This window comes from Trachurus trachurus (assembly GCF_905171665.1).
Source record: "Trachurus trachurus genome assembly, chromosome: 1".
Classification (NCBI taxonomy): Eukaryota; Metazoa; Chordata; class Actinopteri; order Carangiformes; family Carangidae; genus Trachurus; species Trachurus trachurus.
Genome location: NC_139891.1, coordinates 850,895 through 873,849, shown reverse-complemented (window position 1 = coordinate 873,849; position 22,955 = coordinate 850,895). Strand labels below are relative to the sequence as shown.

The 22,955-nt window shown below is 40.8% G+C and overlaps 1 protein-coding gene across 1 annotated transcript in view; it reads right to left on the bottom strand.

Annotated features, from left to right (window-relative positions):
- Positions 1-22,955, bottom strand: part of sorcs1 (sortilin-related VPS10 domain containing receptor 1) — a gene marked incomplete at its 5' end in the record, with an annotated part of 227,137 nt that overhangs the window by 99,605 nt on the left and 104,577 nt on the right. The window contains one exon of the mRNA XM_083980323.1: positions 13,964-14,031. Coding sequence (XP_083836449.1) covers positions 13,964-14,031 — 68 coding nt within the window. The remainder of the gene's footprint in view (positions 1-13,963; positions 14,032-22,955) is intronic.

Below are 22,955 nucleotides of genomic sequence, written 5' to 3'. Positions count from 1 at the left end.
TGGGTTGAGTGAACAGGTGCCTGAGAACATCTGTCACAAGAATCTGATACATTTGGGTACATTTTTCATTTCGGAGTATTTCTGCCTTCAAATTTCTGTAAAAAAACGGCAGACCCATAATGGGCAGGTTTAGGCAGACTGGGGTTGCTGTGCACATTGCTAACGACCTACTGGCCATATAGGAGAGCCCTATATGGCACAGGATTTGTGATTTTGGCTAAAAACGTCATAATCACAATTTAAAGGAATATTTCAACATTTTGGCAAATTCACCCATTGCCATGATCCCTATAGTCTTAGGAATAGTTTCATTAACTTTAATTGTCAGTGCAAGCTGTTTCAAAATCGGCTTGGCCGAGACGCAAGCTGCTCAGCTAACGCAACGGAGGCTCATGGTATTTCCGGCTTTTCCTCAAAACTCATCAAATACACAATCCAACAACTCCAAAACGCTCTGGTAGACAAATTGTGACCTGAACATTCACCACGCTATAAAATATTGATGGAATGTTACGAGATGGAGTTGTTTTCGAGGTAAATGCGAAGCCGGTTTCGTGCCGAAAAAAGAATTTGCCAAAATGTTGAAATGTCCCTTTAAAGACCACTGAGAACGCTTTGAAATAGTTAAAAAGCAGGATTGGATGGGGAACTTTAAATCAAGATGATCTTGTTTTTATGTTCAATTGTTGGTAAAGGAGTTAATGCAGAAGGTTATGTTAAGATTCAACATATCAGACTGCTTCAATGTTTGGCTGGCGTCTGGAGGCTAAGTCACTATTTCACACTAACCAACTAATTCACATACCAGACTGAAAACCTCACACAAATGTGAAAGTGAAAAGCAGAAGCTCAAGTGGCACCTTATAATATTGTCATTTATGGCCCTCATATGTCTGTCTTCCTCTTGTGTATGTGAGGGTGTGACAGTGTTTGTAAAAGCTTTGTACTTGCATGTGGGAGTGAGGTTTTCAGTAGTGTACTTGAATGAGTCTGATTTCATATGTATATGTTTGGTAATTCTAGATGATGGTCATGGTGTGTCCATGATGGCCTCATAGAAGCCCAAAGCATGAAGATGATTGAAAATGCAGCAAAGGCACCACAGAATGCCTTATATGTGACTTCAAATGAAGCAATCATTCACATGATTTTTCTTTCTTTGCTTGTAGCTGTTAAGTTGAGGTTAATATACTTGTTTGAAGGGTTTTCTGAGAGCTTCCCAACTGAAGTTTCACCAACAGCCATGACAATGCAGAAATAATCATGGTGCACTGGCAATTTTCAGTAACACATTGGTGCGTTGAGATTCATCACGGGTTGTTCAACAAAAACACTGCCACCAGGCAAACCTTTCCTGGATGAGGACAGAATCACTTATCAGAAAGCATGCTGGTGCTACTGCAGCTGAAGGTAAGCAATATGATGTCTTGATTAAAGGGTAATGAGAGATTAGCACATAATTGTACTTGTGTGCAATTGTGATATCATTATTATACCACACAATTATGATATGATTCACATTGTACTGATATGGCTGATGGAAATGATATGTTTTTAGGGTGACTAAAATATTGAAACCCATTTTTTACTGCTGTAAATACTGAGAGGCAGCTGCCTAGAACGCAGCATTTGCCTTCTCTGTGTTTGATAAATGATTGTTAACAGGATGAGAGCATCATGCATCTTGGATGGTTTACATGAGGTCATTCACTAAATGAGTGCACAGAAAGCAGCAGCAGCACTGCTTGAGATACTGAACAAATGGCAGCTGAGGTGAGTGGTCCACGATGAATTTATGAAACCCTGTGTGTGGTGTGGTGTGCAGCAGAAGGCTAAATCATGCCCTTCCCTCCCACACTGCAAACCCTTTCCATCATGTTCCTGCCTGTCAGGTTTGTTGGCAATCTTCCATTCTAAAACATCACCAGAGAAGACTAAGTTTAAAAAAAAATAAAAAAATAAAAATAAGGAAGATAGGTTACAGGTCAAAAAACATACTATTATTGATGCATTTTGCATGAAAAAGAGCATCCCTCCATCTCAAATTCATAATGAAGTCAAATTAAAACACATACTGTAGATGTCACCCTGGAATCAGCATTAACACTACGTTTATACGGAAACGATCCGAACAGAAAACGCAAAAGTGGCGTCGCATCTCTACTTTTTATTACGCGTTACGAGCGTTTTTGGGGTGGAAATCCACATGCATAGGGTGACGCAAAAGTCTGTGTAATTCAATGTTGTAGCCAAGGTGGCAGCGTGCCGCACAACACACAACGGCCCAATTCCAATCCGCCCCCTGAAGACTCAAGCCCTGAACCCTCACTGACTAAAGTGAAGTGACGTCAGCTCTAAGTGACAGCACTTACCCACTCTCACAACACGTTACCTTGACAACAACATGTTGTTGACTCTGGTCTTGGACCGATAATTTACCGTACTTTCAATACGCACAAGGTGTGTGAGGGGGACGGACTCAAAACAAAATGTTCCCGGATCAGATCTGATTAAATCATCATCAATAATCACAAACTGCACGTTAATACTGACACGCCTCTAAGTCAGTGAGTCTGTGAGGGGTCGGATTGGAATTGGGCCGAACGAAGGGCACATCTGATTAAAGCAGAAGTAAGCGGAATGTTTGTGTTAATATAAGTCTTAGGGTGTATTCACACCTGCAGTGTTAGTGCACACTAAATCTGGTGCGCAATAAATTTGGTCCAGTTTGGGTTGGTGTGAAAGCACATCGCACTCTAATGCACCAAAACTAGTGCGGCCTGAGGAGGTGGTCTCGTCTCGGTTCGGCTCCAGCCGAACTCTGGTGCGCACTAGTTTAGGTGTGAAAGCAACCGCAGTCTGGTGCGAGCCAACTGCCAGGCCAACTCAACAAGTTTGAGCTAAAAGGGCTCCCGTAGTCACTGACAACGGGTTAACGCAGCGGGGAGACGGCCCGGTGCTCCGGTGCTGCGGAGCTCTGTCCCCACAAACGAAGCAGCAGCAGCAGCGGGGCAGCCGGTCGCTGCGTGTCCGCTGAGTCGCTCAGACACCGGACAGGTCGGCGGGTCCGTCCCTCGGGTCCGCGGAGCAGCTGATTACCGAGCAGCGGAGGTCCGTGTTTAACGTTTAACTGGGAACTAACAGGACTGAGCTGGGTGAACGCAACCGGAAACCAGCCGGAAGTACCAAACAGAGTTATACATGCAAACAATATAGAAATATATGACCAGAGCTACTAACAACCGGCCCTACTGGAGTCTCCATCATGAAAGTTTTATCAATCAGCGCTTCCAGATTCCAACCGGTAGTCATGGAGACGTGACGTTCTCCAAGTTTGGTCCCGAGTGACAAAAAGCAGGTGTGAACGCAACCGCACTAACTGAAAAATGAAACAATGTATCATTTTAACATTTGGTGCGCACCAGGGTGTGCACTAAACTGGTGTGAAATCACCCTTAAATAGTTGTATCTTCCGACAGCAATCACTTCTATAGAGTGTTTGGTCTGAAACACGGGTCTGTCAGTCACTGCTGTAAGCAGAGGAGAAAACTTTCCTTGTATCCTACAACCTTTATCCAATGAGGAGAGAGAACGGCATAAAGGGGCGGTCCTCTCTGTGTGTGCAGCCAAGGGATGCGCGTGAATGTGGTGACGTAGGGACGAGGGTGGGGACTGCTAACTCCATCGGCTGACAAGAAGTTAGCCAAAACAACCGGAATCGCATACTTCTGCTTTAAATATTTTGTCGTTCTCGTCCGCGAGCGTTGTCGTGTAAACGGGGCTTAAGTTCCAGTGCAACCCACGTATCCCTCCGCCCAGGGTTAGCACCCGCCGATCAGCAGTTGGTTAGGTCCAAATAAAAACTGTGTTTTTCCTGCACTTTGAAGGGCTGGAAAAAATTATATTTTAGCGAACAATGGAACTGTGTATTTTTTTTTTCAGGTAAAACCTCTTTTAGGCCGTGAAAATAGGCCGTTTCTTTGGGTCCATTCACAACAATGTATGTTGTAAATCACTGGGCAGGGCTATGGGCTGGTGTTGCTAACGGGAGGAGTGCAGAGAGTCTTCTACTGCAATTAAAGTACTTAGGGGCTATTTGTAGATCATACAACCACACTTTTAAAAAATGCTACTATCCCTTTAACTGCATAATTTTTTTTTCCTTTACATGTGATCATGGGAACTTGTTTGTGGCTGGACTACCACAACAGCAGTGTTTTATCTAACAACAGGTGTTGCTGGCTGACTGGCTGAATGATGATATTTCCATCCCTGGTGGGTTGAGTGCCAAGCCTCAGTCTACTGAGCTACTCTGGTTTGCTGGCTGCTACAGGGAAGTAGAGGAGCATGTCCAACACAATGAGCCCTGCCTCCATTACAACAAATAAACTACTTTCATTACATGTCTCATTATTACTGAGGAAGGCAGAGAAATGACTTAACGTAGGACACACTTAGCAGGGAGGAGGGGAGCGGGATCCCAGATGCAGGCTATGAGCTTGAGTGAGTAAATAAGAAATACAGACTGTCTCTGGGCGGGCACACCGGTGGTTTACTTGGTGAATAGCTTAATGCTTACTGAGACTGGCCTGTGGCTCTTTGCTTCATGTCATCCTCTCTCTCCCCTCTTGTTGTCTCACTATCGAGGGTTAGGGTTACTACTAAATTACTTTTAGAAAAGGAAGTCTCTCTCCTCTAACATTCTCTCACTGATCATTTTATTCATCATTTCATTAATACCTCTGAAATCACAACTCATTTCATTTATCAATCAGGATTTGACCATAGGCCGGACAGCCATACACTAGGTTAGACTTAGTCTTATGAAGAATAATGAAAGAAAGAACCTCACGTGACAACTGACTGAGTCTAGAAATGACTGTAACTGATAAACTATAAAGAGTTCAAACAAAATGCTACCATTTGGTTTTTAGTAATTTGAATTTTAAAATAATGCACTTTGATTGCATGGAAATGCAATATTTAGCAGATTTAACCCCCAGAATTCCCCCCTATGCATGTGAAGTGTAAAATAGAAGTAGGGACCTTCTATCATCAGTGTCCCCTAATATTTAGGTATTGGAAAAATATCGCTATGGAGCCTAATTCAATTTTCCATGAAACAGTAAAGCCAGAACCAGTCTGATTTCATGTACCTATGAGGCAGTTCTTATTATCTGTAGGACCACTGACATTAATGGGTAAACTTATCCTAGCAGCAATGTATCGAAGAAAAACCTCCCTCAGTTACACAGTGGTACAAAGCAACATACATGTATGTGAATTAAGTATCTTTGTTTGTTTGTTTGTCTAAATCTGTGCTGTATGGTTCATTGTTTGTTTGCCTACGATGCCTGGTGACTTATGCCGTCATGGTTTTGTCATATAATCATCCTCATTGATATTTACCATTTTATCTATCTCACTTTGTTCATTTTACACGAGTAATTCTTTTTTTCTATTTGAGAAAAGTTCATTTCAATTAAAAGTGCTTTTGAGAAATATGTTCCAGTCCTCTTTGAACCCCCTGCTTATTTCCCCCATTGGCTGAAAGTAATTCCAGCCACATAACTTCAGTAGCATGACTGATGAAAGCGAGCCTTGACTTCTTTTAGATTACGACACTTGCAAGCCAGTCTACACTTCCAGACTGAGCTTTTTATACTGTATTAGTTTCCCATTAGCACTCAATGGCTCTTAATGAGTGGGGTTCAATTAAAAAGAGTAATGCAATTCATTAATCACTTGTGACATCTAATTGATATTTTAATGGAATACACAACCGCTGATACTTTACATAGTCACTGCCAAATATCTTGTCCATTGAAGAGCTTGATTTGAGGATTCTCTCTGGTTTCTAGCCTTAAGAGAAGCTAATGCATGTTTTCAAATACAAACACACGTTGGGCACAAATTGAGCTGCTTCTGGACTGATGCTATTTTTGGCAGGGCCTCAGATAACCCTCTGACTCCATTGCACAGTTTAACTTCTTTTATGCATCACTTGAAGTATGATGAGAAGTATATTGATCATTGACCGTCTTCCTTGTCCACTCATCTAACTGTGGTGTGTGAAATCCACTATACTAATAGACACACTAAATGATGGCGGGTCTAACTTATCCTGAAAGTGTAAACAGCATTTACATGGGGATGCACAGATGTAGTGAACATTAATATGTCAACTGAACCAATCAACGTGTAGTCTGTTTTTAAAAAATTAACCAAAAGATCCCATATTCTATAATTTTCTGGTGGCTTTTTTCCTGGTGTTAATAACCATAAGGAGATATTTGCATAAGAACCAAATCATGACCATTTTGTCTTACTGATTGCATGAAAAAAATATTATGCTAGATTTCATGTAAACACTTATAGAAACCCAATCTAAGCATGATGGGTCCAGAAGGGCTTAGGACATGGTGGAAATTTGTGAGTGCTTTGTTGTGACGTCACAAAGTTATAGAATTCCTCAGAGCTGGTTTTAAGGCTCCATTACCTATTAAACATAACTTAATTATGACCTTTTGAAAAGACCTCCACACTCAACCTAACATTTTGTTGAAGCTTGCTGCATCTTTGTTGCCTAATACTTCTGCACAAGTCTGGCTCAAGTTGTTTCCAAACCAGTTACAATGGCCTGATAAGACAGTGGTCTCCAATGGATGTAGTGGTCTTGAGTTAGGTTTGGATAACTATCAGTTGGAGAAACGGGCACGTTGTTTAAGGTTAGGGTTTTTTAAGCCTATGGTTCAAATTTAGATTTAAGGCCCCAGCATGACATGAAGGACAAACTTATAAGTCAAGCTTGTGAGCGGTGAGCGTTACCTCGTGTTGCTATTTAAGAGGTACCTACTGTAGTTCATCTTCAGACTCTCCGTGGAGTGTGCTGGATTTCTGGCAGACCAACTGACCTTCTTCTCTGTACCTCTCTGCTGCTTTTAGCAATGTCTTGATACCAGAAATGTGGTAGTTATCACCAATACCAATGAAATTCCATGATTTTCAAAATATCACAGAGAGCATTTGGCTACTACTGTTCGCCTTAATGAATGTTGTACATAGCCAACAGATTAGTTAAACAGATTAACAATTTCTATCTATATACACAAACATCCCTCTAATAACCTTCATGTTGGAGTTGCTCTCTAAAATATACCAGCTTCTCTCCTTCGCTTCTTATCACGTCTTGCCGTGTGATTTACGCTTATTGCTGTGATCCCAGTGTTGTCATTCGTTGCTATGTGTCGGATCAGATTCCTCAGCCTTGTGACGTCCCACATATATGAATGAAAGCTGTTCTAAAGCTCAGAGTGAGCTGCTCTGCTATCACCATCTTGCCAGTACTCGACACTGCTGAACTCCTGCTCATATGAAAATGGGCAAGGAGGAGGTGGTGTGCGTGTGGAGCCGGGACTTGGTGCATACCAGTTTGTCACAAGCATACGCTCATCTACCTGTCACTCAAAGCAGCCAATTATACAGAGCTTCAATCTTAAATAAAATTTTAATGTGCGAGAAATATAAAAATGTACCCCTTGTACTGTTGTCAGAAGAATGAAATTTACTATGGCAGCAGCAGGCTGGAAGACTTACAACCTGCCCATAGTGTTCTTTGCCTTCATATGTTAGCTGGGATTTGAACCAGTCCCCATTTTGGTCATCCTAAAAACACCATCCACATACCTAAGGTGCACTACATGTTGAATAAATTTTCAGTGTGAACACACTTGCCTTCAAATTAGCAAATGTGAATACACAATGAGATGCAGCAAGTGCTTCTACATGTCTTATTCTCTTTGAATTGGATCACTGGAACCAAGTCACATTATCATATTGCCCTCCTCAGTCCTAGAAGATTCATATTTCAGTACCATAAAAACAAACACCACCATATTTTCTGAATTTTAGCATCAACGTCATACCTAACTATCGGCCCTCATGATATCCCAAGTTGCTTTGGTGCTCCCTCTATCTTCCTGGCTGTATATTGCATAATGTTCTCCACTTTCTTTATCCTCTTTCTTTCCCATAATTCCTCTCATCTGTTCACTAATCTGTCTTTCTATCAGTGTTCTATGAGCTCTGTTTTATAATACCTGGTGTGTAATGCATCATGAGTAGTAGATGTGTTATTGGTACCACATTATGGGGGTAATGTGGAGCAATAGCCTCACTTGAGCTTCTATGAGGCAAATTGCAGTCATATAATGGGGAGTGTTTAAGCCTTGAGGCAGCCTCTGTGGATGTTTGCTTCATGATTCTGCTGCCTTTGTCTCCATGAAGGACAGAGGAGGAGAGCAATACTTTCCTCAAATGAAAGTAGCCCTGTATCAGTCAGTGTTCATCTTATCTTTCAAAATGACAACTTAACCAAAAAGGTTATTTGTTTGGTATAAGATAGAATGACTATATGTGATTTATGAAATCCTCCAAGTGTATGGGTTGATGGTCATGGTGCAAACAGGCACAATAGCAGCTTTTAGTTCCATTACTCATATAGATACTCCATACATTACCTTAAATTTTACTTCTTTGTGTATGTTTACACGTCATTGTTTTAATTTGACCAAGTATGAATACATGTATTTAATTAGTCTAGATAACAGAAATATATCATACATAGGTCAATGTGAGTCAAAACAGTAACACACTTAGTTACTGATAGTGTCCAGACTCTCCATGGCGGAAACGATTACCACGCGCAAAACATTCATTTAAATACTGTGGTTTGCGCGTGTTGTCATTTAGCGCAGTGGTTTGTGCATCTTCCCAGCGCTGTGCAATTGACAGGCAGGTCCACAAACGTAAAAGAGTGAAAAACACACGACGCCGGGAAAAACGACAGAAGACCCGACGACTGCCAAGAAGAAGAAAGCTGTTCTAAAAGAAAAACCAAGAGTCCTGTTTAATTTACGGGTTAATTGCAACAGGTGATTCATTATGCTCCGAGCTCCACATGCATAATAAATGTGGCTACCGGCTCTCCGCCACTTCATCACTTCACATGAAACTTCAAATCTCCCTGCGTTCTGGGTTAAAGCAGAATATCCTGAGATCGTCGCAAAAGCACTGAAACCCTGCTTCCATTTCAAACTGTATTATGTTTGTGAAGCAGAGTTTTCTGCAGCGACATGAGTAGACTGGACCATCACCTCCAGATGACTGATATATTATCATTATTCTTATTATATGATGAGTTGTAACAAAGAACGTAAACGTAATAGAAAACCATGTGACCATCTACAGTTGTTTTCATATGTGTAATGTTAACAGGAGAATGTGCGTAGCCACAACCACTATTCAATGCAACTATCTAAATCAGCATACATTTAGGCTATATCTATATCGATTGTCCCATCGCATCTGATGACAGATCGAACGTGAACTGAACGGACTGTATTTCCACTTGATGAACGTTATTGTGAAGGCGTTCATTCTGGCGTTTGTGAACGGCGCTCTCTCAAAGTATGACTTCGTTCAGGAGCGTGCCAGATTTCCATAGAGCCTTCCAGGCAAAACACACTGTAAACAGGCCTTATTGTGCAGCGGAAAAACCAGCCAATCTGGCAACAGCTATCAGCTGTTTGGATCAGCGGTGCATGAAAGAGGCGGAGTGATACAGCGCGTCGTGCAGCCTGTCTGTGTGGAGGAATACTGACCCAGTGGGTTAGTAAAAGATAAACGGGGGTTAGAGAGGGAAGTCCAAGTCATTTGACATATTTGTGAATTTTATAAAATAGTAACGCAATAGTTACTTTTCCTGGTAATTAATCACGTTGTAACTCAGTTACTTTTTTGGGAAAGTAAAGTAGTAACTATAACTAATACTGGTTAAAACTGCTAAAATAGTTGCTGTCTGTGGTTCGATATGGGCTGAAGCAATAATTTTGAAAAATAATAGCTTGTAGCAACAAATTGAAAAAAAAAAGAAAAGAAAAAAGAACTATGAACTAGTTCAGTTTTGGAACCGTGAACTTAGTTCAACATTTTGAATTATGAACTATGAACTGAACTAGTTCATTTTATAATTTGTGAACTGAATTTTGAACTAGTTCATCTAGAAAGTGAACTTTCCCAACACTGCTGGCAGTAGGCTACAGTAATGTACAATGCACCTGCAGTTTGTTTTTGTCATTTTCATGGGTGTGGCAATGGTCTTGACAAAGTCTGGGACAGAAGCTATATGGAAGTTTGCACCTGTACATTGAGGATAATCCTGGAATCCTGTGATGTTTGCCTGGTGAACAGCTACAACACTGTCCTTGAACCTTCCACTTCTACTGCTACTACTACTGTTCTGGAATCAGTTATGATGTTCGAAGTAATCATGCACATGTGCAGATGTGTGTGGAAAACAAACTTGCTTATTAAGCACTAAGCAGCAGCAGGAGCAAGTAAAGAGGCAAATTTCACTAATCTATCATCTCTATGCAATGTCTGCTGTAAATTTGAAGTTTGATCAGTTGGCTGCTAAGTTCTGTTAAGCAGAACTTAGCAGCCAACTGATCTGTAAAAGCCACAGCATACTACTGAGTGTTACAAAAACCTATTTACACACTCAGGGATCCATAATTCACAAACATATCGTATTGCAATGGCCCCAGTTAAAACCCATAGCCTGTCACCCTTAAAGGGATAGTTCACCCAAAATTGAAATTTCACTCATTATCTACTCGACTAAGGGCTGGGAGAAGTTTCAGAGTCCTCCGTGGCTTCTCTGAGTTACAGGGGGTCTCGGCGTAGCAGTGCATGTCCATATAACGGTTGCAAATGGATACCAACTGTCTTCGTAACAAAAAGACACACCAAAAAACATCCAAATACCTCCATGCTGCAAAACAAGCTTGAAATATTTTTTTTCTGGACAATTTTGCATTTCGGGGCTTCAATACAAGATGGACATTACATACGAGCAGCATGGAGGTATTTGGATGTTTTTTGGTGTGTCTTTTTGTTACGAAGACAGTTGGTATCCATTTGCAACCGTTATATGGACATGCACTGCTACGCCGAGACCCCCTGTAACTCAGAGAAGCCACGGAGGACTCTGAAACTTCTCCCAGCCCTTAGTCAACATGAGGGGGAGGAGATAATGAGTGAAATTTCAATTTTGGGTGAACTATCCCTTTAACTCTTTCTGTCAAACACGGGACTGCAGGTCATGTCAATCAGTGTGCGGGAGAGAGAGAGTGGGGGTGGGGGGGTGGGGGGTCTCGGAGTCTGAGAGTAGAGAACCAACCAACTGTGAGCAGAGAATGCGACCGTTGTATTTGTTTTGGTGGAGTTAAATAAAACATCTACTCAGAAGATAAACCTTCTCTCAGACACTTCTGTGGAGCATCACAGTATCTATATCTTGCATGGGTAGGCAATCATCATGCAATGTCAACACATAAAAGATTCTAACTACACTAAAAAGCGGTGGTGGGCACAATAGAATTTCTTGGGAGGGAAGCATGCATACTGTAAATCCATTCCCAGTTCTCCATGTTTCCACTTTTTATATAACCATGTGTATTAATAATAGATTATTCAAAATAAGAATACACATAATTACATGGTTTAAAAATGTCTGGTGTTTGTTGGTCGAGTGGTTAGAGAGCAAGTCCCATGTTGGCATATGCCTGAAGCGCTACCGGTTTGACTGACCGAGACAACATGTAATTCCCCCCAGTCTCTCCTCCTGCTTTCCTGTCTCTCTACACTGTTCTATCTAATAAAAAATAATAAAAAAACGCCCAAGGAATAGAAAGTTGAACAGTCCAAACAGTGAGATATCCAGTTAATTTGTTCCATGTATTTCCAGGCTACAATCAAAGTTTGCTGTGACAGCCGTGAACTGTGACTGTGGATGTGGGAGAGACAGTTACAAAACAGAGCTGTATAGATCATGTATTTGTCAGAAAGGCCTTGGTAATTAAAATAACTGCAAATGACACCTTATAAAAGGTATTATACAGTTAGCTACTATCAACACTTCACTGAGGCTACAGTACATGATGCTAACACTTTAACCCAGGATGCCCCATATATGTGTACAGCTGCAACATTATGTCAAATGGAAACCATCAAGTTGCCATGTGCATCAGCTATTCTTGTTTCCCCACAACTGAACAATTGTATAACTATGACTATTTCTTTTGTTTTGGACAATGCACCTGGTCAAATCAAGTCCCTGCATGTGGAATGACTACTTAAAAGTCATGAAAAGCTTTTCTGATTCTTATTCTGATCATATTGCCTGATTAATGTGGCATCTTCACATTTTGGGATTTCCATTAGGATTTAGGAACAGCCTTGAGTAAATGAGTCTCTGATATCAAAAGAGGAAAATTAAAATTGTTTTGGTATTCTATTCATTTATTTATTTGTTTTGTTTTTGTTGTTCACTTTGTACCACAGTTAATGTTTCAATATAAAATCATCACATTCACGCTGTACTGACCACTTTCTGATTTAATAATATTCTGATTCAAAATTCAGTACAAAACTGCAGCTCTGATTAATTAAATAGGTTCAGTATTTAACCCGTTATAAAAACAAATTTCACTGGTTACATGTGATTGTGCCAAATGTTTCATTCAATTAGATTTTTGGAAAACTCTCAAAAGACTTGTCTCATTTACATGACAAAATAAAGACTGTTGTCTTTTCAGCCTAAGAACTTGAGAATTAAAACACGACAAGGCTCATCAGCCCTTTCAACTTTATTTACTCCTTTTTATTTCCACGAAGCTAATCTCTTCTTATTCTCCCTCTTTCCTAGACAGTGCTGTTCACACGTGTACTGCATTTCATAGGCAACAATAATGGAAAATATCCCATGATAATAATGACTTTAGCAGATCTTTGGTTAAGACTTTCTTTCTGAGAGACATTAAATGCAACTACACGTCCCTGCAGGCATCTACCAAAATTCCATCTGTCAGAAATGAGGCTGACACTCCAGACAAGGCTTCATTGTGTTCAAGGCTGGTCAAGGTAATTTAGTGGATAACACCAGCAGCTCCGGTGGCATTGATTAGTGGCTTTCATGTGAGGGATTTCTGGTGCCCACAGACATTAAAACCAATTCAGGGCAGTTAGCTATTCTGGCTTGTCAATTGTGAGCTCTATCTTGGACTGTTGCCTCTTTTAATGTTTCATTAATTCATACTATAATATCCTTCTGAGGAGTGGTGTTCTTTTAAACCAAGAGCTGAACTAGCTTCATATTGAAGTCCAGCAATGCCCTTTGACCAGGGCCGTTGCTAGGAATTCTGGGCCCCCTTAAAGATTACTAAAGTGGGCCCCTCCCCTTACCTTTTTTTTTCTTAGACTACATATGTATTATCGTTTTTTATTTAGCCTTCTTTGTTTTGATGCTAATGCAGCATTACACTGCACAAACTCAAGTATCTTAGCAAGAATATTTGTCTTATTTCTAGTCAAAACAAATCTCATTCTACTTAAAATAAGACACATCATATTAAAGTAGCTTGTTTTTAGACACGTTTTACTTCTTTCAAGCATATTTTCACAAGCAGAAAAAATCTGATAGTGGAACAAGTTTTTCTTCCTTATTACAAGCACAAAAAACTTACTTTCACTGGCAGATTTTTCTATTTATTGTGAATTTAAGTGAAAATTATCTAAAAACAAGTTCATTTTTAGGTAATGAGTCTTATTTTAAGTGGAAAGAGATTAGTTTTGACTAGAAATGAGACATTTGGACAAGAAATAAGACAAATATTCTTGGAAAGATGTTGAGTTTTTACAGTGTACTATGAGTATTAGTCAGGGTCTTACGCAGAATAAATCAGTCATACAAAGATTAGACTACTGGGGTTTTTTATGGGCCCCACTGGGCCCTGGGCCCCTAGAATAAACATCACCTTTCTCCCCTATACAACGGCCCTGCCTTTGACCGATAGATTGTGTTTTTCTATAAATGTCATGAGCTTGTGTATGATAAGCTTACCTCCATAATGAACTCTCAGTCACACTGTTGAGGTTGAAGTCAAATAGTTTGGTCAGCATCAAAATCACCTGCAAAATGGGATAAGCATGCAGTCAGTAAGCATACTCAGCATTCACTTCTATAAAACATCTGGTTTCATGATGGACAGTTTATAAAAATGGATGCAAAGGAACCACAAAAAAAGCAGGGATGGGGAGAGGGCTACAGAGGTTTGGTACACTCACTTTGACAAAGACACAACCCCAGATATTTTCCCCACCTTCAGTCTGTCTGACCCAACTCATCCTCAGTCAGCTGACATTGTTTTTCCACAGCAACACATTGTAAAATCACAAGCAAGTTGTTTTAGGACTGGTGGAGCTTACTTTGTGTTGTATTAATGTACACTGCTATTATTCTAATCTACTGTAGGCTACGTTGTGTACGCTCCATTGGTTGTAGTATACGTTTTTAACTTGAATGAAAGACCACAATGTATTAATGTCACAATATCTTGTATTAGCCCAGATGATTCATTTTGAACACAAAATAGTTCAACTTTAGTTACTCACATTCTGACAGTGAGGTGAAAAGGTTCATGCCACTGGTGCGAATTAGTGTATCTCATCATAAAGACCATGGTATTCCATAAGAGAGGGTGAAGGAAAAGCCTCATATAGTTTTATAGACAAAAATAAGAATGTAAAAACCATCAACACTTTACAAAATGACTGAGTGTTGCTTGGAGAATGGCGACAGAAAGGGATGTCATACCCTACCTCTACTGTGGTACGCTCTGTAGCTCGTGGAAAAGCAAACTAGTTCTTAAAAGGTTCACGTATCCCTCCACCCAGGGTTAGCGCCCGCCAATCAGCAGTTGGTTAGATCCAAATAAAAACTATGTATTTCCTGCACTTTGAGGGGCTGGAAAAAATTATATTATAGCGAAAATTGGCAGAGCCATAGCGCGTGGGCGGAGCTATAACTGAAAGTGGGCAAGGCTATGGCTGAAAATCTTGTGTTAATGTAGGGTAGTGGGCGGGGTATAACGAAAAGCGGGCGTGGCTGTATGGAAAGTGGTGGGGCTACATCTGAAAGTGGGCGTGGCTGTAACGGAAAGTCGACTACAACGTGACATGGGCTATAACGGGAAGTGGGCGTGTCATAACTGGACATGGGCGTGGTTATAATGGAAAGTGGGTGGGGCTATATCTGAAAGCGGGTGGGGCTGACTAAATGTGGGCGGGGCTACACTGGAAAGACAGTGTAGGGCAGGGTCGACAGAAGTTACGCACTACAACTACACTACAACGCTTTAATGTCCTATAGTTTTATTCACACTTATATTTCCACATTTCATTTTATAATTTTATTCTTTTAATGCACTACCCCATACACTCAGTTTGGTGTAATAAAGTTGGCCAGAGAGTGTTTTCAGTCAATCAGAGTTCTGCTTTGTGAAACATGATGCAGAATTTATCAGGAGAACAGAGACTTAGGAAAAGTCTGTTTCATAAGTTCATTTACATTTTAAATGACTGACGAGGAAAGTAAAGTCTTGTCAGTCATTACTGCCAGCAGGGACTCGTGTAGATAAGTCGCACGCATCCCAGTGAAGTGTAAGAGAAAAGACAAGTGTGATCCATGCCCATGTGCAGGCAGATGGAAGTGTGAAATTATTATAATTTGAAGCTTTTGAAAGTGATATTCATGTGCTGAGGGCAATGACTGCACCAGTATGGATGATTTATTTATTTATTAGATGGCAAAGATCAGGGACTACACAACGAACATGAAGCTCAAGTTTCTCCGTTTTCAATTGGATCCCTGTACCATGGTTTGGAGTCAAAAGAGAGTCATGATTTCAGTATGAATGTTTTCGCTGAGAAAATTATGATGTTGATTTTTGCTGAGGTCAGCTCTGTATGCATCTCAAGGATAGGGATTTGTAGACCATGATGCTTCACTCACAACGGTAGGTATGTTGTGACAGACTTAAAGGGATAGTTCACCCAAAATTCAAATTTCACTCATTATCCACTCACCCTCATGACGACTAAGAACTGTGAGAATTTTCAGAGTCCTCCGTGCCTTTTCTGTGTTACAGGGGGGTCCGCGCAGCAGTATTTGTCCATATAATGGTTGTCAATGGATACCAACTTTCTTTGTCCAAAAAGACACACCAAAAAACATCCAAATACCTCCATACTGCTCTTGTGTAATGTCCCTCTTGTATTGAAGCCCTGACATGAGAAATCTCGCGTGATTTGCACTGACCGGCGGAACAATTTCTCACCAAGAAAGTTGGTATCCATTCACAACCATTATATGGACAAATACTGCTGCGTGGACCCCCCCGTAACTCAGAGAAGGAACGGAGGACTCTGAAAATTCTCACAGCTCTTAGTCGACATGAGGGTGAGTAGATAATGAGTGAAATTTGAATTTTGGGTGTACTATCCCTTTAACCTTAATAAAAAAGAATGCTGCTAACTAACAAAAGGACTGGATTGGATTTGTTTTTATATACTGTATAAGCTTTGCATACCTCTCACCATATTTTCTCCATCATGAGTGGGGCAATTGATCCACATATTAAAGAGACTTGGAAAATGTTAAAGAACTCATTGAGCATAACACAGGGATGTCTTGACATGTTCCTCACAAGGGTGTGTGAGTTGGCAGTCAGTAGTGATGTAGATGCATGGACGTAGCCCTGGGCATGGGTCCCTTAATTGGACCACAGCAGCAAAGTGGGACAGCTACCGAGGAATATTTTAACAACTACCATGCCAAAAACAGTTGTAGAAATCCACAACAGAAAACATATCTGAATATTTCATGATTCTTTTTTTGTGCTTCTTGGTACTGAGATCTCTGCTTACTTTGGAACAATGCACTTTGTTTCAGAATGGCAGTTCTGTTATGTGAGCCTCTGCAAGGTACAATGTTAGGAGTGGTTTAACATTACTTTGAAGTACACTAAATACTGAGTCATCTGTTGTGAATACTTAAAGGTACATTGTGTAAGAATTACTCCCATCTAGCGGTGCGGTTGTAGATCGCATCAGTCGTATTTTTCATGCTGCATTCACGTGAAATCGGTTAGACGGCAGACGGACAACAGCCGCTGCAGGTAACGGCTTAAACAAGCCTCTATGTAAACAAGTGGTCCGTCAGCACGAGGCAAAACAATACACGTCGTATTGTTGACCCGACCAACGTTTTACCGGCTTTCTCTGGACTTCTGTGACTAAAATGACATCTGGTTTGTTACCGACGGCCGTTTTTCTGACTGCACCTGAATGCAGCATTCACGTGCAGTCCTCACAGTCCTCACTGCGTTACCACGGTGACTTTTCACAGACGCCACCTCCACCTGAGCCGACAGCTCCGGTGTCTCCGCTGAGTTTCCGTGGTTTCCTACCGTCACGCTGCCACTGAACGTAAAAACATGGAGACACCACATGGCAGCAGCACCGAGCTTACCCGCTCCATGGAGATATGAATGATATGAACGGCTCATTCAGAGCTGAAAGGAACACTTCACTTTGTTGATGGGGGGGATTACTGATTAATGAAAAACAGACTGAAGAACCAAATAATTGATTTTCGTGAATAGATACAGGAGAAGTTACACAATGTCCCTTTAAATGTTGAGTTTGATGTTATTGTTGTACTTCTGAACCTGGGCTAGTTGGGAAAAGGACCTGCTACCTAAGCTTGTGATCATCACCACCCAGTCATGCATACCTCTAATGATGTGATATCCAAATCAACCTATTAAACATTCCATCAGGAGCACAGACAATATTGTGTATTCAGGTATAATAACTTACGGTCACTGTCAACTACTTAAATTCTTTATGTACATTAAAATTCCATGCATAATTACCTTATTATAAACAATAGATTACATCATCGGCAACACCTTATTGAGTCAGATGATCTGTGATTGCATGGTAATCACTTTAGAGGCCAAGTGTCCTGACTCGGCCCGTGACTGCTGTGCTTAACATATGAGCCAATTATGTAACTGGTAAAATCAGCTCAGACAGTAAAATATGTGAGCAGCTACCTTCAGTCTTTTATACTCCTCATTGGTGGGATTGTTCATGAGGCTGGGTCAAGCCTTGCCTTCTCATTTATCCTGGATTTCTTCATTCATCTTTTGTGTAATAGCCTCCAGATGTTTAGGTGGAAAAGAAACAACTCAAACACTGGCACCACCACAGGAAAGCCGGTTAGCCAGAGAAGTGGGAAAGTGTATGAGAAGAACTCAGTCAGTTCTCGAGTCTCATCTCCACTCCCCAAGTGATTTATGAACCTTGAATGGTTTTGAGTGGAAGTCACCTGCAAAAGATGAGGAGTAATCTGTTCCTCACTATGTGAATGGAAAGGTGTGTCATTATCCTGACATGTCCAATTTAAAGTCATCTTTCCTATTAATGTGAGTTTGCTGAGTGTGAGTTTATCTCAGACTCTGATTTCAGGCTCTGCTCGCTGCAGGCTATTTCGACTATTGCAAAACGGAACTGAATTTTCATAAAGGTTTTGTTTTGCTTTGCTTTTTTGTGAGCATAATCTCCAACAGCTCTCTGTATTGTGATGTATCAGCTAGCAGTGGCAACTCGAATTGCAAGGAACGTTTGAAAAAAATAGGCAATACAACCTTGTATATTAGATTGCAATAGTATATTTTACAGAACAAAAACAGTGTCTTTTAATATACTGTTGGTGTTTTTTTTGCAGTAAATGATAGTATAATAACAATACCTTTGTTTTTTTTGTTTTGTTTTTTGTTTGCTGATTCCGAGCAAATGCATCTTAGAGTTGAACATGTTCTAATGCATTTTTAGTTCATTTAAAGCAGAAGTAAGTGATCCGGTGGTTTTGGCTAACTTCCTGTCAGCTGATGGAGTTAGCAGTCCCCGCCCTCGTCCCTACGTCACCACATTCAGGCGCATAGACCAGAGCGGCATTTAATGCAAATGAGAATGACTGATGCATCCTGGGTAATTTAGGGGCAGCGCCCGGCATCCCTCCATTGAAAAGTTCAGCCTAACTGGCTTGACAAACTAACTAACGAAAAGTTGGCTATTAACAGGCTATTTTCAGACAACACTTAGCCAAAACCTCCCCGGTGATTCCACCAAATACGTGTAGATGTCTGGGTCAGACATTTCTGGCCACTGTGTGGAGTCATTGATCACTGTGGGAGGCTAAATGATCATACCGGTAGATTCATTAAAAGTAATTTTTCAAGATAGCGTGAACGGTGGGTTTCAAAGAGGGTGTCAAAATAATTATGAGACATAGTGCTACAAAAGAAACAAAAAATAAAACATTCAAATTGATTGTTAGTTAGTCTACGCTCCATCAAAACACAAAAAGCCACTGAGTGCAATTTAAAAATGCCGGGTGCTGCCCCTAAATTACCCAGGATGCATCAGTCATTCTCATTTGCATAAAAATGCCGCTCTGGTCTATCCCTTGGCTGCACACACAGAGAGGACCGCCCCTTTATGCCGTTCTCTCTCCTCATTGGATAAAGGTTGTAGGATACAAGGAAAGTTTTCTCCTCGGCTTACAGCAGAGCAGAGTGACTGACAGACCCGTGTTTCAGACCAAACACTCTATAGAAGTGATTGCTGTCGGAAGATATAACTATTTAAGACTTATATTAACACAAACATTCTGCTTACTTCTGCTTTAAACACAGCAGTGCATATTGGATCAGCAGAGCTTCCATTGCAGTCTTATCGAGCAATGGCCTCTGGTCGTGACGCAACGGAAAAGAAAAATGTTGCACTACATCGTAAACAAGACGTATCAGAAGACATTCAAACTAATACATTTGTCTATTATCCAGGCACCTTGATTAGTTCAACAACTCACTGTCACTGTGTAGGGGAGTTGTTAGTCTTCTGAAGGGAGTTGTATCTGACTCCACTTCCAACAGCACTCCCACGCCACTGCTTTTGAAAGCTCTTAACAAGGTTTCTTCCATGCATACTACCATGCAGTACATTGCACTACCTAATGTGGCTCCCTTTAATTATTCCAAACTCATTACTTAATCATATCAGATTGATTCTAAACACTCCACTGTAAATATCCCTCATTCCGTTAACACCCTCTAGGTGCACGGGATGAGGGAAAGTGGGTCAGCCCGAGTCTTCAGGGAAAAACAGAGGCAGAAACATCACATTTTGCTTGGAGCATAAAAGAAGTAAAGCAGCACGGAAACTCACAATCTATTTACTTTGTGACTGGAGGTGTATTTAAAATGGATAAAACTCAGAAGAAGCAGAAGAGGCAAGAAAATCTTCACAGGGAATGCTGCAGTTTCGGTTTAATATCGTCTATAACAGTTGTGTTGTGCCCTTATACTTCTCTTGCTCAGGAGCTGTGTTTCATTTTGATAATGCTGAGTGAAAATCCCCAAGGACATTATGTGGCTATGCTTTGATAGTCATCTGAAGAACGCCGTGCAATGAAGCCACTACACAACGGTCAAGTGTTATAGCTTGGGTGAAGAGGAGATGTCGATCTGTTGTAAAAAACATCTATTCACATATTGCATGCGACTGCTGGTAGGACATTTTTATCTCTAACTTTGCATTGGGTAAACAATAATATGTTCGGGGCAGGCGATTCAAACAGATTATTTCCTGTGTGTTGAGTAAAATAAACAACCTCAGTCTACACAATTTATATCTATTGCCTTCAAATCATGTGGCATGTTGCGCACAGCCAATACCCAACTGTTTCCCCTTGGCCTATGGCTGTCTTTGATATCCCTTCAGGTTATTGAGGCAGCAGCCAGCAAGGGCACTCTATGACTTGTGTGACTTTGTGAAACAGTTCCACCACCATGGGGTTCCTAGGAGTACAAGCATAACTGATGCACCTTGGGTAGTGGAATTACATTGCGGGGTTGGGGTTCCTGTGATCAGCCTTATTAAGTATGCACTAACATCTGTAGCCCCCAAAACACTGGAAAGCATGCGGTGCACTCTGCAGACCTGTGACCGGCTGGCTGGCTGGCTTTTGGAGCATTGTTGTGGAGGTGTTGTGGAAAATAACCAACAACTAGTAGAAAAAGGATTAAGCAATTCAGGAAGTAACTGGGCATTTTCAGCATGGGGAGAATTAGCCTGGGGAATGAATAACCTTAAATGTCCGGTCTAGACCTTTGCATGCTAATGACTGACCAAGTCCATTTAGCTGCCCAGCTGGAGGCTGAATTCACACTCGCACCACGCAGCTTCTCTTTTCCCCTGTATTCCCTCTCTTTCTTGTTCACCCTTAGAGTATTTCTCTCTCTCATCACATCCTAACACCATTTTCCGCTACAAGTCTACATGTGTGCTGCAGTATGTGATAGTGTGGGGTGAACAGCACATTATGTTGTCTATCTCTGAGTCATTCTGCTGTGTGGGGTGGGGGTGTAGGTGAACATGAGGGAGCAGTTATGCTTTTACCTACAGTATATGAATGAATGAATGAATGAATGTTTTATTTTCGTGTCATGCCACCACTGTGGCCCATCCCATATGAGATTACAAGACACAATAACAAATACAAAAACAAGGACTGGACAGTCCATCCTGTTGGTGTTACCTGCCACACAGGTGTGACATAAATAAACAACTTAAAGGGGTAGTTCAACATTTTGGCAAATTGGCCCATTGCCATAATCCCTATAGTCATAGCAGTAGGTTTGTTACCTTTAATTGTCGACGCAAGCTATTTTTAGAACGGTGGAGCGGAGCAGCAGGCTGCTCAGGGCTATGCTATGTAGGCTAAGGGAATTTCTTGGTTTCCCTCATCAAACTCATCAAATACACAACAACTCCAAAACGCTGTCGTGGACAAGTTGTGAGCTGCACATTCACCACGCTACGAGATAATAACGGAACGTTACGAGACGGACACGTTTTAGAGGTAAATTCATGCAAAACCGCTGATGCGTGTTGCATTCAGGGACAGTTTCTCAGCAAGCAGACTCTGTATTTACCTAGAAAACGGCTCAGTTTCGTAACGTTCCATTATTATCTCATAGCGTGGTGATTGTGCAGGTCACAACTTGTCCACGAAAGCGTTTTGGAGTTTTGGGATTTTGTATTTGATGAGATTGATGAGGGAAACCAAGAAATTCCTTTAGCCTCCGTAGCTCTGAGCAGCTTGCTGCTCCGCTCCGCCGTTCTAAAAATAGCTTACACTGACAAATAAAGTTAACGAACCTACTGCTATGACTATAGCGATTATGGCAATGGGCCAATTTGCCAAAATGTTGAACTATCCCTTTAAGATTACTTTCAGTACTCAACTATATATCGCTCTTCGTCTCATTGCAAGCCTTTCCAAGAAATAAAGAAAATGCAAAAATATTCAAATGAAAAAGAAGTTTTAGCTTCTCAGCATCATCTAACCACACAAATTCGTTATTTGGATCTACTTTACTAAACAATTTTTGTCTTATAGAGTCATAGAAAGGACAGTAGAACACAAAATGAATTTCATTCTCCACCTCTTGGATGTCACATAAATTACAAATTCTATGGTCTTCTGCTGTGCCGACATATCTGCCTGTCTCCATATGAAGACCAAGAATACAGCTCTCAATTGAGCACACAGGGATCTTTTCTTTTTAGACAAATTATACAAAACATAGTTTTCTGGGCCAAATACCTGTTTTATTTCACAGTAAGTACGCAGTTTTGGTTTACCCCAAGTATCTAATGCCCATCTATCTTTACTTTGTTGAAAAATAATTTCTTTTAATACATGAATCTCAATGTTCTCTTTGTTATAATAATGGTCTTCATATCCAGCTCTCAGCAAGATGTCATATATGTCCCTATCCATAGGCGGCGCTACCAATAGGCTAAGGGAAGCTTAGCTTCCCCTAGATTGTCACAGAAAATAAAATAAAATCATCACAAATAATAAAATGAAAAAATAAAATAATGTTTTTTTTTTCGTTGTTGTTTTTAAATTATATTTT